We start from the raw sequence: 15,652 nt of genomic DNA on the forward strand, positions 1-15,652 counted from the left end.
AAATTCATGAAACAGATGGGGAAATTTAAACACGAGCTGGGTCTTCGATGATAAAAGAGTGTGGCTTATTTTTTAAAAATCAAGAGTGGCCTCTGTTATCTTTTAGAGATACATTATCTTCTAGAAATACATACTAAAGTGTTTGCTGATGACATGACAGGATGTCTGGGAACTACATCAAAAGAACATGGGGAAGCAGGCTGGAGTACAAACAGATGAAAGACTGGCCACGTGCTGATAACTGCTGAGCCGGGCGCTGGATTCACAGGGGTCATCATACTGCTTACCTTTTAATATGCAGGTGAAATTTTCATAATAAAATGCTTTCAGCGGGACTAAAAGGGGACTTGTTCTTACCTCTGCTAGAATCTTTTACTACAATGTCAGAGATTTCAAACAGTTTCAGAGGAAGGGGCATCTTCCGATTCGCAGCTATGGTCTTTAGGAGGCCAGGAAGAAGGGTAGTGCGTGCCACCTACAGGAGAACACGTGAAATTGCATTGACCGAAGGAGAACCAAAACGACCTGGTGACAAGGCCAGAACTCAACAGCTTCACAGCAAGACTCTTCTGGAAAATGCAATGCCTAAATATCCAAATCATTTTTAATTTTCAATTCCAAGACAAAAACTTAAAATATTCTGGCTTCCAAACTTAAAAAATGAAAAGTCACAAAACTTGATCCCAAAATGAGAAACAAGTATTATAAATACAATGCTTGTTTCTAGGATTGGTTATTTAAGACTTCAAATATATAAATTTTCATATCCTGCTTTATTTTATAAAGAAATTGAAGGAGATTACAAGAAACCCAAGTATTTATATAAGTTAAATCAGAATCAAATTCTTAAAAACCAAGACCAGGGAAAATGTAAATGCAATTAAAATACCATGACAACGAGAAAAAAGAACACAAATACGTAAGCACTAAAAAAAATTATGCAGTTGCTATGGGCAAGCTGTGACTATAGTTTTCAGCTTCGTAGCCAAAGAAATACAACCAGACATCCTAGTTCTTAAAAACAAAACAGCTTCCCTACTTCTGTCTCAAATAAATTTCTCATTCTGAGCTCAAGGAGACAGGTGGGCTTTTGATGCATCACGTGACCAGACCAGTTTTATGAGCAGGAGTAGGAAACCGTCATCAAGAACGTGGGCTCTGGAGTCAGACACCAGCACTGCCATCCTCTGCCCAGACGACTGCGTGAGCTCACGCTGGTTTCTCGGCTTCCACTCCTGCTACCTTACGGTCTGTTCTCCACAATGATCCTTAAAAGCTCAAATCAGATCAGGAACCTCCCCTGCTCAAAAATCTAATAGGTTTCCACCCAACTGTGAATAAAACCATGCCCTACATGGGGTCCTTGTATCTAAATCTGGCCCTGGCATCCTCTCCAACTTCAACACACGCTGCCCCCACTGGGCGTACCGGGCTTTGGCCGCACTCCGTGGAAGAGCAGACTTCCAGCTCAGGCCTCCACGCCTCCTCCCTACCTCCACTTCATACGTTCTTCCTCTGGACTCACATGTGGCAGCCTTACTTTCTTTAGGTCTCTTCTCAACAGGTCCTCTCCCACAAAGGCCCGTCTGTCCTGACCACCCTGACTAAAACAGCAGCCCCTCTGAGATCCTACAGGCGTAACAGTAATAAGCCCCTAAGACTTGCTAGTAGAATGTGTGTTGAGGAAAGAGAACGGATTTCCTATCAACCTCACTCTCGCAATTGCTGCGAGCAGCCTCAATCTCGGTGCTTTTCTAAATACCGCTCACGTTCGCGAATGGAGAGAAAGTGCCCAAGCCAATCAGAAACAAAACTGCAGTGTTAAAAGAAAGCTTAACTTACTGTAATACAGACAAGCTTCCTGTGTAAATAATTTTTCTTAGGTTCCCTCCCCCCCCCCATTTTACAGATAAGCCTTATTTGCTTGTTTAGAAACTCAAACGGCAATACGAAAAGTGAAAACGGAATCCAATCAAACTTCTACATCTACCTACCGACATACTAGAAATGTAGGGGACCAGTGGAACGTATTCCACAAGATCTTAACTGTGGGAACTCTACAGGACAAATGACCCCGTTTCTTCAACAAATAAAGTGAAAGGGAGAGAGGAAAAGACAGAGATGGCTAGAGGAGCAATCTGTAAATTAAAAAGACTTAAGAAACACATCAACTTTGTACAAACATTTGAATGCCAAATCAAACTATTAAAAAACTTGAGACAACTGGAAAAATGTGAACAATGATTGGCTACTTAAGGATACTAAAGAATACTATTGCTGACTTGGGGGAATGTGGTAACGTTCTGTAATTTTGTTTATAATTATAATAAAAATTTACATGTTTTAACTAAATGACATTTCTTCTTATATCCATTCTCTAACATCTCTGTGAGAAAATACCCCCAAATTAAGAATTATGCAAGAGAAAGAATGGGCTTAGACAATAAATGGGAAGTTACAAGTCCACAAACAACTTTACATTTAACCATAAGCAAACAGAAACCTGTCAGCCCCATGAGTAACGGTAGGATATATCTGCTAGTAAACCATGAGTAAACTGCAGAATCTGTCGAATCCAAAAGATAGCCTCTCATCTAATGTATTTTATGCAGAATTATTGATTCTGAAAGTGTGCTAAACCACTACTATTTATAGTGATATTTAATGTGCTTCTGATTTGTTTTCCTTCCACTTACATAGAAAACAGAATGTAAACCTAAAGAACATTACCTCATCTTACATCTATCAAGCTTGATAAACAAAACTGGGAGAAAATGGAAAACCTGGAATAAACGCAAATAAAAACCCAGTTAAGATTTACTGAAAAATCCCTGTACCCAAATGATTTTGAGAGTCTCCTATTAAAAAGAACACCATAAGAGAGAGCAGTAGAAAAGCTAGTGGGCCTCAAAGCAAACTTATGATCACAATCTTTCCAAATTGGCATAATTCTTCAAAGTTCTGACACTGAGTACCGAGAAACAACTCATGTACTTGGTGCATGTTATTATCAATTAGTTCTTTAAACAGCCTCGCCCTAATCTACCGCATTAGTGGGTAGCCCTATAGATTAAATCTAACTTTTAAAAAAAATCTAAATTTTAACATTTTTAGAACTTTAAAAATTTTTAGAATTGAGACTTCTTTTACAGATGTGAAAACCACAGAACTATCTCAAGAGTTCACATGTTATTAACAGCATTAATTTATTTGAAAGCATTTCTTCCCAATTCTAAGATTCCCCTGGATTCCAAACCCGGTTAAAGAAAAATCATCAAGAGGGGCACCTGGGTGGCTCAGTCGGTTAAGTATCCGACTTTGGCCCAGATCATGATCTCACAGTTCGTGAGTTCGAGCCCCGCATCGGGCTCTGTGCTGACAGCTCAGAGCCTGGAACCTACTTCGGACTGTTTCTCCCTCTCTCCCTGCCCCTCACCTGCGTGCATGCACTCTCTCTCTCTCAAAAATAAATAAAACGTTAAAAAATTTTAAAAGAAAAAAAGAAAAATCATCAAGAATTGTGCCTCTAAGCAAAACAGAATGAGAGCGAGCCAGTATGAAAGAGGGGAGATGGTTTAAAGTCATTAATAAGCAAAGGTATCATAATCTATAAAAAGAGCGTTTCGAGGTAATATCGTAGTCTATAATGTAAATCATTTAACACTTACTAAGGTAGTATCATTCGCACTGACATATTCCTACACCCTATGTGAAACTGCCATTGAACTAAAGGATTACCATGAAAAAAAATGGAGACGGCTTAGTCAAAAACCGATGTAGCAACTAATTTCAAAGTGAATGACTTCACAGAGGTACTGTGAATAGTTACTGACTCATTTACTACAAATGGGTAGAAAAGATGAAAACTTCAAATAGTACTTAAAAAGTCAACTGATCTGAAAGGAATGAAATGGAAAGTTCAGGTAAGACTGGGCTACACAGCACAGAGCGAGCAAAGACCCACTGTACATCAATCAAGAAAAGATTACAAAAAGGTGTTAAGAATTTGTCAACAAAGTATGCAGGAACCAACTATCCTCTATCCAAGAAGAGACTTTTAAAAAGCTCTAAGACTTTGTTATCTGAAGTATAGTAACTTATGTACCACCTCTCAGTATTTACTCAGACTCTTAGCTACTTAGAATTCTCACCTGGAATTCAGCTGTCTTAGGATTACTTATGTGGACTGCCTTTGTTGCAGAGATGTCCAAACCAAGTTTATCAGCAATATCTTCTTGGGAGCACTAAGAAGTACATACAAAATAAATAAGGAAAAACAATGACTAAATTGAATATACAAAGTATTTAAGGCTATAAGTCAACTTATGGTCTTGTAGCAATGTAGATTCTCTGTATAAAGAAGTTAAAAAAAAAAAAGAATACATGTATCAACTACTTCAGGGTCACAGCAGATGTAATTTCACATTAACAGTTCTTTTACAAGGAGTTCTATCTATGATACAGAGGCAAAGTAAGTTTTCCACATGTTGATGGTGCTATAACTGTATTTGGGCCCTTCCTAAGCTAGCCTCTCACTTACCAGTCTAGTCTCTTACAACTAGCTACCCATTCCCTGAATCTTACACTCTTCCTTCCTTCCTTTTACCCTAAGTGCCTTCCCCCAACCTACCTACTACCATCCCCCAACAGAGTTCTACCTCTTCCATAGATCTATTCCTAGTGACTCCAACCTCTCTCTCCTTCCTTGGTGTTCCTATGGCTTCGTTTTGATTACCATTATAATGTCTGCTAAATACATACTGACTTACGGTAGAATGACAGGAGTAAGAGCAGAATTCAAGCAGCCTGAATTCTGCCCAACATTCTTTCTACTTGATCATTTAACTTCTGTGCATCTGTGCTTGATAAAGCTCTGAGGAATAAACTCTTAAGCACTCACCCACCAAACAGAGAAAGAGGCTGGTCACAAAACCAGGATGATAGGCAGAAGGTATGAAAATAAAACTCACTATTAGATGCATTACATCTAACAAATGAGTTAACAAGATAATGCAAATAAAGCACCTGGCACAAACTAAGCGCTCAAAGAAATATTAACAGTGATGCTTAATAAATTACTAAGAACAAGTATCACATATTAATGCTAACTGCAGCAAAGGAGTTTAAAACTTAACATGAAAACTGATGTACCATCAGGGTACTGAACTATCTCCAACATTAGGTGATGTTGCCTAATTGCACTATTTTACCAAATGGTCTTCAAGGGCTAGTTACTCTGCATTTCTCTTGGGGGGAAAAAAAACACGGATGGGCTCAGATTTTATGTCAATGCCAGTTCTAATGATTCTTGCCATCCTCTCTTGGGAGGGATACTGAAGCCACATCCAGGTAGAGCAGAAAAAAGCTCCCTGATCTGCCATGGCTGCAGAGGTAGAGAATCATGGCAGGCATACTGGGAATAATCAAATTTTCTCTACAACACGGAGGTGGTTTTATAACAAGATATAATGTGATGAATTAGGAAATGCAATTTAAATAATGCAATCTACTCTCAAAAAGAACCGTCTGTATTAAAAAAAAAAAAAAATCGTTCTGCACAGCAACACAGGTAGGTATGTGAGTGACCTTGTACTTTATCACAACAATGGAGGATAACGGACTGAGTTTAGAAGCAGTTTAAATTTTTTTCTTTTTAAACACTACTTCTGCAAAAAAGGCAGGGAAACACACATGCCGAAGTCTACACAGCAGTTAGTTCTGGGGAGGAAAATAGGGTTAGAATCCAGAGGGCCAACAGAAGGGAACAGTTATGGTTTACTCTACATAGTTCTGTACAGGTTTTGAATCCTTTCAAATCAATCCTATGTCACTTCATTTAAAAAAAATTTTTTTTAAACATTTATTTATTTTTGAGAAAGAGCATGAGCAGGGGAGGGGCAGAGAGCGGGGAGGGACGCAGAATCCAAAGCAGGCTCCAGGCTCCGAGCTGTCAGCACAGGGCCCAACGTAGGGCTCTAACCCAATAACCATGAGATCATGACCTGAGCCAAACTCAAATGCTTAACTGAATGAGCCACCCACGTGGGTGTTAAGTGTCCAACTTCAGCTCAGGTCATGATCTCACAATTCGTGGGTTCGAGTCCCGCGTTGGGCTCTGTGCTGACAGCTCAGAGCCTGGAACCTGCTTTGGATTCTGCATCCCTCCCCCATCTCTGCCCCTTCTGTGCTTGCGTTGTGTCTTGCTCTCTCAAAAATAAATAAATGTTAAAAAATAATTTTTAAATAAAATAAAATGCAATACATTTCTTGGGGCACCTGGGTGGTTCGGTCGGTTAAGCGTCTGACTTCGGCTCAGCTCATGATCTCAAGGTTCATGAATTCAAGCCCCATGTCAGGCCCTGCGTTGACAGCTCAGAACCTGGAGCCTGCTTTGGATTCTGTGTCTCCCTCTCTCTGGCCCCTCCCCGGCTCATGCCCTGTTTCTCTCTCAGAAAGAAATAAAACATTAAAAACAATTAAAAAAACAAATTTAAAATCTAAATAAAGGACTAGTGAATCAGCAAAATGAAAATGTTGACCAACAAGATACGTGAGATCCCTTCCCATGTTAGCATCCTACAAATACAAATGCTCACTAAAAGGACCCGGAGAGGTTGCATCTCCCTCTCCCCACATACGTAGTAGCGTAGCCCCCACTCCTGCCTTCTGTAAATACAACATTGAGAAGTCTATGTCTGGAGTCGAGTTGAGGGGAGAAAACGAATTAGTTTTGATTTCCTTTGGTTTGGGTTTTGCCCTACGTCATTAAGCAGAAGCTTGCTTGAATACTCAAGAACCACACTGTAGGCACCACATAAATGCTCAGCAAGAGAAGAAGGAACTATAAACGGCATACATATTTTATTCTTTTCAAATGGTCAATCTGCAGGGGGAAGGGGATTTCCTTCTATTTTGTAATAAAATTCATTTCCTGATTCAAGCCTTTTATGTCAGCTTTTCAACTCAAAGCAAATGTTGTGAACATGTTCAAAGACCAGTTTAATGTGTAACAGTCCACAAACCCTTAACCAGGGCGGCATCTAGTGGGCACAGACACAACCAAATTAAGACTAAATATTCTAACTTCATCAGTCTGGTTATGAAATTCATTGCGAATTCAACCCTTAACATTCCCATGCTAATAAAAAATACACAGTTATCTGTCATTTAAGACTGTTTTGTCCTTCATGATTTTCAGTGACTAAAAAGAAAACATTTCTTCACTAGAAATTGTACGTTCTCAAGTGAAAACATTTTTCTAGAACCTGGAAATGTTAGCAGTCTGGCTTTTGTAAGTTCGTGTCAGGAATCAGAGAATACAGTAATTCGGGGATTCGCTGTCAACAATCAGCTGCACAGAAAAGCACACAGGACATACCAGAGCAAAGGTAAGCGCTTCGGTGAATCCGGCGGCCGCCATGTCATACCGTAGGAGCTCTGTGAGCTTATTAAGAGGAAACTGGAAGAAAGATATTTCGCTTTATTTCACCTCAATAAAATTTCCTACTAACTAAAGGTTTAAACAAAACACGTCATTAAAAGGAAAACCCCCTCCCATCCTAATACCGCTAGCACCCCCGTTTTAGCCCTCCCCACCGCCCCACTACCCCACTATTCCTACACAGATGTACAAACCCCCGCTTGACCTCTCCCACACCAAACTTCTGCCTTCAGGCCAGGTTGAGGAAATGAATATCCCAGTTCGAGATTCAAAAGGGCTCCAAACTCGAAAGCTGTCTTTCTTCAAGTACTAGCCATCACAAGTTTTCAACTTACTCTAATCCACTGGGCATCTGTTTTGTATCCTCTCCATAGCAAATGCCTCTCATGGCACAGCATGTCCAAAGGCTACTTAATTCCTATGTTCTGTTTTTCCCAAAACCTTCCTGGCATTCAATAATCAGTCTCTCACAATAAGGAATATTTATTTAAGGGTGCAATCTTACTTGATTAGCTATGGTGTATGTTTTCGGGAGAGCCATCTGAATGTTGTTATATCCGTAAGCAATAGCTGCGTCTTCCACAATATCACATGCGTGGATAACGTCAGCTCTGGTTGGAGGGATCTCAATCTCAATCTGATTCCCGTCGCCTATTACTTCTGACTTTAAATGCATCCTGGTTAGAAGCTTGGCAATATTTTCTGGAGTTTCTCTGAAACAGGAATGTACAATCCATAAACTTCACTGGATTACTTAAAACATGCTTATATTTTGGGGTGCCTGGGTGGCTCAGTGGGCTCAGTCATGATCTCATGGTTTGAGTTCGAGCCCCGTGTCGGGTCGGGCTCTGTGCTGACAGCTCGGAGCCTGGAGCCTGCTTCTGTTTCTGTGTCTCCCTCTCTCTCTGCCCCTCCCCTGCTCACACTCTGTCTCTGTCTCTCTCAAATATAAATAAACATTAAAAAATTTTTTTAAATGTTTATATTTTGTTTTAAAATACCCTAAGTATCACCTTTCTTTCGGAGTTCCGTTAGACACTAGATATCACAACAGAGGAGTTATTATCACTTACTCTGAAAAGATATGAAAACCCTAAGCATTCTTCCAAGAAAAATTAAAGTCCTGTGGGTACTTCATTCTTGAATTCTCTCCAACAGTAAATAAATGTTTTCAAAGCTTACCTGATTCCAACTTTTTTGTTAATTAGATCAGCTCTCACTATCTCTTTTCGATAAGCCAGTTCCTTCAAAGAGAAAAAGTTTGAGAAGCTTCAGTCATTCCCTGTCAGCTACAGTGTTAGACTCTAATTTTACGTCATCTTACTGTGGCAGTTTGCCCTCCCAAAAAACCGTTGTTAGAGCGAGACACTGAAAATAAACATAACGTTTCGAAAACATTATGGAGGAATAAATCTGCTACATTACGTTCATAACTGAACATTCTACTTGCTAGACAACAGGAACTTCTCAAATATAAAATGTCACTTTTCTCTTAGATGATCAATCACCACTCTCTACAATAAAACCCTGGTACATCATTTCTAAGATGCTTATAAATCCTAAGGATTTTGAATCTCCTCTCATGCAAGCAGGTGTATACGACCAAGAAAGAGTTCAAATACCACCGTGTACTATCAAATATCACCATTAAGCTAAATCTAAGTGTTACAAAGAAACTGCTTTCTCATCATTTATTCTGGTGGGGAATGCGACCAGGCCCCCCCCAGGCAGTCCTAGCGACCATCAATCTGCTCTAGAAGGTAGGGCTGGAAGCATCTCATAAATTGGTACTCACTCCCCTTCAAACAGCACATAACTGTGCCACGTTAGGTAGGAACAAATATGTATAAAACTCAGGCTTTTCGGCACCTTTGCACACATATCTATGAATGTTTCTTATCACTAAATTACTCTCAAAAGTATAACTACCACTAACAAAAAAGGCTATACATCTAAAAATGTTTTGATCCAAGTAAGGACAATGGGCCAGAGCCCTGCCATTCAAAATGCAGTTCTCAGGCAGAAGCATCATCATCACCCAAGTGCCTCTTAGAAATGCAGACTCTTCGGCCTTGTTGCTGGGAGCAGTGACAATGGATCTACTGAATCCAGATCTGATACCAAGATCCTGAGCTGATGTGACTGCACGTTAGGGTTTAAAAAGTACAAAACCAGATGCTAATGACCGCCACAGAAACAACCTTCACTGAGTCGTTAATATGAACTAAACAGTACAAGACACTTTGAAGATACTAACCTTAACCCTCACAACAGATACTATTAGATTTCTTATTTGTAAAATGAGAATAGTAAATTTTAGATGAGTAACTATTCCCTGATCACAACAATGGTAAGCTGCTGAGGTTGTGATGCTATATTCCCGGTGCTTACAAACATGCTCACAAGAGAATAAGCACTTGGTATACAATTAATGAGTAAGTGTGTCCAAGTAGCGAATGAACAAACACGTGAACTGACATGTTCAGGCAGCCTAATTCCAAGGCTCACACCATTAACCACTAGCCTCTCTCACTGCCTTCCACTTATCTTTTCACGTCCTCTTATTCTTTTATATGAAATAACAGAAGACTAGGAAGAACTTCCAAAGTGTTTTAAAAAACATGCTAATTCATATGAGGAACAATCAGTTCCTCAGAAGGTCATTCTCTTCTGGGAGGACAATCTGAGAAGAGCTGTTTTAATCTACATTTATAAGGAAATAAATTAACAAATGACAACACTGATACAGTACTCCTGTTCAGAAATCCCATCATTTCAAATTTATGAAACCTCTTTATAATGCAAACAAATTCAAGGAATTAGCTACATGAGAAAAGTCAACCAAATTTTAACGTATCTTTTTCTTCCTCAAAGTACATATTTCACTTTTGTTAATACTTGATTCTTGGGGCGTCTGGGTGGCTCAGTCGGTTGGGTGGCTGACTTCAGCTCAGGTCACGATCTCACAGCCCAGGAGTTCAAGCCCTGCGTCGGGCTCTGTGCTGACAGCTCAGAGCCCGGAGCCTGCTTCGGATTCTGTGTCTCCCTCTCTCTCTGCCCCTCCCCTGCTCATACTCTGTCTCTGTCTCTCAAAAATAAACATTAAAAAAAAAGTTAAACAAAAAACACTTGACAGTTCTTCACATTAAAGAGAAAAAAACTTTTCTCAACTCGAGACATCACTGTAAAACAAACTAAAAAGCTCTCTCTGGCTAATCCCAAGTACTACTGTCGTAAATCATATAAACGGCCACATTCTTCCCAACTCTGCTGCATCCATGGTCTCACGATATAACACTTGAGGCCCCCACACTGAAAAATGAGAGTCTATTTCACCCTCCTTGAATCTAGCAAAATGACTGGCTTAGGCCAACAGGACACCATGCTTAAAAATACTTAAGCACTGGACTTGCTCTCTCTCGCTGCTGGGAACCCTGCAACTGCCACCATGTAATAAAGACCAAACTACCTTGCTGGGTGTGACAGACACTTGACCTGGGTACTCCAAGGCTAAGCAGACTTGAGCGAGGCCATCAAAGGTCATCTAGCTGCTAGCCTACCAACCAGCTGATGACCCGGAACAAGGCTGGCAGAGGTTAGCCAAGCCAGCTCAGACCAGAACTACCCAGCTGACCAACAGAATCATGATTCTATTGTTCATGGTCATGAACAAATCTTTGTTGTTTTAAGTCACTAAGTCTTAAGATATCAGTGAATTATATAACAAAAGCTAACAGCCACTAAAAATTTTTAACTGATATTGCCCATAATTTCAACGTTTTCTATAGTTATACATTTATTTTGAATTATCATCAATATTCTAGAATAAAATAGGATGCTAAATTACTCATGTTTTCAGGACGGGGTGTTCTGACTTCAGCAGGTTTCATCTACTTTAAAAGCTATTTAAATAGTAGAAACTATTCCAGGCTGTGACCCACTTCTTAAGTGACGGAGGAATAGTGAAAATTCCAAAGAAAAAGAGCTTAAAGAATGGCCTCACTGAATCATAACCACAACTAAATGACTAATACAGTCATGTGTTGGAATGGTCATCTTTATTTATAAAACCATCTTAGGGGAAGAAAAAAACCCAGTCAGTTAAGAATAATGTTGGTTTAGATTTCTTTTTCTTTTACTAAGATCCTACGTCTGGACAATAATCGTGCTTATTCCTTAGTCCTGCTAATACATTCGGAATTTTTAGTTACAGTGATGGCCTTTAGCAACTGTTAACTCAAACGTGAACAGATTAATTAGGTTTGGAGGGCTGAGTTATCTTGAAAGGGGTCAGACTATAAATTACCCAGTTAACTAGCTAATAGAAGAAATCAGAGGAATTCTGGCCACGTACTGTGGTCATACAACAGAGTTGGTGGCTGAAGCCCAACTGTCATACAGCTCTACCACTTAACAGCAAGAGGCAAGCGATTTAACATCTGAAGGTCTCTAACTCCATCTGGGAAAGGGCATAATAACGGCACCCGCCTTCACAGGGTCATGTGATTATGTCCATGTGATGCACATAGTATAGCGCCTGGCATGTGGGTGGACGGACGGACATACAACGAGCACTCTAGCACCATTATTGTTACCACCTGTGTTATCAAGTCCACTTCTTAAATACTTACTGGAAAGATGTATGATTTTCCATTAGGAAAAACTACCTCAGCGGCTTCAACCCTTAGGAAAAAAAAAAAAAAGAGAAAGCCAGAAATAAAACACTTAAAAAAAAAAAGGCAGGGAGTTCTAGAAATGAACGTATGGCTCACAAGTCTCTCACGTGGCCTGTAACAGTAGCCTCAACACATTCAATCCATTCCCGTTCCAACACTGCCGCCTGGATCAATCCCCCTGTGTTCGCCGCCCCCCTGCTGTTGCTCCCCCCGTGGCTCCCATCTCTCCTGGGGCAGCGCACGCCTGACGTTTTCTTCTCGGTGCTGCAAAGCACGCTTCCCCTGGGGGCTCCCCGCCAACACGGACGCACACATTCCAGCCTTCACCAGGGTGCTGTGTTAGGCCACGAAAGCCGGCTACGCAACCGTTCAGGGGCGCATCAAGCTACAAAACCGGCACTGCCGCGCCATTTCAGGCGTGGGCTCTGCAGTGATGCAGCTATTCTCAATTATAACGAACACTTGAATGAACAACGATGCTGATACGCAGCAAGGGCCATTTAAATGGTGTCTAAGTCAACAACAGGCTCTGGAAAAAAATGCAGAGATCTTAGTGACACATAGAGGATGAATGCTTTGCTCTCATACGTGCTTCCCTACTTGTTTAGCTGTTCCTCAGCTGCCCCTCCATGTTTACATCCTCAAATCCAACGATCCTTAAACACAGCTTGAATTTCGTTGCCGCCACAAGGTCTGCCCAGGTGCCTCAGCTGGCAATAACCTGCCCTTACAGCCAGAACGTCACGGAAATTTATTTTAAAGTACTTATCACTTTCTATTTTATACATTTATGTTCGGATCTTAGCCCCCGCAAAGAGAGGATATATTCTAATCACCAGAGCCACGTTTTTCGTCTTTACGTCTAGCACAAGGCCTCACTGCTTTGCCTTCAGAACAACAGGCTGTCCATAAAGGTGTCAAATGAACTTACGTAAACGGATTCTCACAGTATTCACTGAACATGGTGACAATAACATCGAGAACTATTTTTGCCTGCAAAAAAAAAAAAAGGAAAAGACAAATGTTGTCATCTACAGATCTATTCTCTCTTCACTCAGATGGAAGTGAAAATTTAATTTAGTCCTCAAACATCTAAAAATGAGACTTTATATATACATTCTAAAAAAGGGAGTGGAATAAGAGCTGGTGAGCTAAAGTGGGCCTAGCCGTACCTTCAGGTGGTCTGCATTTATTCAGTTCTCGGAGAGTTAACAATCCATGACTGAAACAAATCATCTACTTCCCCCGGCCCTCCCCCTTGGGTTCACCAAGTTCCAAGGGAGACAAACGGCTAAGTCTGGGGGTAAACCTCATCAGTGTCCTAGATCTCTGCAGCCAGGCGCCCGACTCCTGGCTCGACCACTCACTGGTAACCGGACTTTGGGCCAGTTCCTTACCATCTCTGTAGTTCTCCGTCTTCATCTGTTACATGGAGACAATAAAATTCCTACAGTCTCATCTGGTTATTATGAAGATTAAATGTTTTCATGTGAGAGCAATGCCTGGCACACTGCAAGGGCCATACAGATTTCTTAAAGTTTTTAACTGGAAAAATATTCTCAGAAAAAAATACAGTAAACTTATCGGGATATAGGCTTTGCTTTTACATACCCTTCACTGTTTAAATGTAAGATTTAGGAAAGCTACCTAAAGGTCTGTTAACATATGAATTCTTTTTAATTGGTAAATAGTGTAAGCCGTTATCACTCTAGGATTTCTGACGGCAAATATGGCCCATAAAAGTTATAAATGAAATACCTTACAGTGGTGTCCAATCCTGTTAAGATGTATTAGATGCCATTTATCTGCCCTATTTCTACAGGCCAGGCTTCTCCTGCCGTTCAAGCTTATCTTTCCCAATTTGCTTACCTGCCACCTCACCTTACGCCTTACTTAACCCGTGTAAAGAAATCGGGGGTGGGGGGTGTTTCATAGCAATCTAATATATGTATTTACTAAAAGTGACTGAACTAGTATTCTACATACTCTAGATATCATCACATGCACATGCCCTTTGTCATCTTGCTAAATAACGCTTCTTTATAGCCAGTATAGCCATTTTTAAAAACTTATTACCAGGTACACAAGGCACCAAATTACTCGGCATTTAAATTAAGCCAACCAAAACAAACAAGTTATACAACACTTTATTCCATTTCTCAATTTTACAGTTAGGTATATGGCTAATTCTCCCACCAGAATGAGTTCCTTAAAGTCAAGAAACTTGTACCTCATTAAATTCACAGCACTGGAAAGACAGAAGTACTCATTAAAGGTTTGTTGATTAAATGAACACACCATTACCAAGTACAGAACATCTACAGTTTTCTAATTTTCTAAATTTCTGAAGTATGTTCCCATCTACGAAATCAACACTTTGTAGTTCAGCCATATAGTCTTGGCCAGAAATAAAATCTGTCCCGTCCGACAGTATAAAAGTGGAATCTGTTTCACTTACCTTAGTAAAGTCCGTTCCTGTGCATTCAATAAATACATTTCGAGTATTTACAGTTATTTTGGAATGATTTCCTGCAACAAACACAAGGTAACAAAAACAATCAGTTTCAGAAATACAGGTGCACTAAAAAAGCTCTCCAACACAGGAATGACATTTTCAATTAGGACACGATAAAAACTGGTATCTCAGAGGTAAGGTGAAAATGCAACTTTTATTTTAAGCCCCCACTGCAAGCAGGTGCATCAAAACAGTAACCAGCTGTTACTAAGTGCATTCAGCCCACCAGCTGCTCTGCCGGCACTGGAAGAAGCCGTCTCCTCGCACCTTCACCACAACCCTGTGCCGGAGCTACAGGTAGAACGAACACTCAGAGCTTGAGCTCCTTGACCCTGATCCCAATCCATGAAGCAGCAAGGCTACGATATGGTCTCAGTCCGGCTACTCTGAAGCTCAGGTGCTGAATCACTGTAACAGCTCAAGTCTAAGACCTCAAGGACAAGAAACTCTTCTCATCATGAATCAACTAAACCTTCTCCCCTCCAAAAGGGTAACGTCTACGGCTTTGAGATCATTAAATTTTGTGAATACATTCAAGTTGCCTCATCAAACAAGCCCTCAGGACTGAGAAAAAGAGGGCCGAAATTCAGCTTAGAAGTTTTAACTATAAAGTAGCAGGTTACTGATGAATGGATAAAGAAATTGTGGTTTATATACACAATGGAGTACTACGTGGCAATGAGAAAGAATGAAATTTGGCCCTTTGTAGCAACGTGGATGGAACTGGAGAGTGTGATACTAAGTGAAATAAGCCATACAGAGAAGACAGATACCGTATGTTTTCACTCTTATGTGGATCCTGAGAAACTTAACAGAAACCCATGGGGGAGGGGGAAGGAAAAAAAAAAAAGAGATTAGAGTGGGAGAGAGCCAAAGCATAAGAGACTCTTAAAAACTGAGAACAAACTGAGGGTTGATGGGGGGTGGGAGGGAGGGGAGGGTGGGGGATGGGTATTGAGGAGGGCACCTTTTGGGATGAGCACTGGGTGTTGTATGGAAACCAATTTGACAATAAATTTC

General features: G+C 40.5%; 1 protein-coding gene across 1 annotated transcript in view; it reads right to left on the bottom strand.

The window, feature by feature from the left end:
• Positions 1-15,652, bottom strand: part of FARSB (phenylalanyl-tRNA synthetase subunit beta) — a 74,322-nt gene that overhangs the window by 37,750 nt on the left and 20,920 nt on the right. The window contains exons 9-16 of the mRNA XM_007099306.3: positions 14,576-14,646; positions 13,049-13,110; positions 12,073-12,124; positions 8,624-8,685; positions 7,947-8,154; positions 7,379-7,459; positions 4,152-4,244; positions 358-475 (exon numbers count right to left, since the gene is read on the bottom strand). Coding sequence (XP_007099368.2) covers positions 358-475; positions 4,152-4,244; positions 7,379-7,459; positions 7,947-8,154; positions 8,624-8,685; positions 12,073-12,124; positions 13,049-13,110; positions 14,576-14,646 — 747 coding nt within the window. The remainder of the gene's footprint in view (positions 1-357; positions 476-4,151; positions 4,245-7,378; positions 7,460-7,946; positions 8,155-8,623; positions 8,686-12,072; positions 12,125-13,048; positions 13,111-14,575; positions 14,647-15,652) is intronic.

The sequence above is a fragment of the Panthera tigris genome, chromosome C1 (genome assembly GCF_018350195.1).
Source record: "Panthera tigris isolate Pti1 chromosome C1, P.tigris_Pti1_mat1.1, whole genome shotgun sequence".
NCBI classification, from domain to species: domain Eukaryota; kingdom Metazoa; phylum Chordata; class Mammalia; order Carnivora; family Felidae; genus Panthera; species Panthera tigris.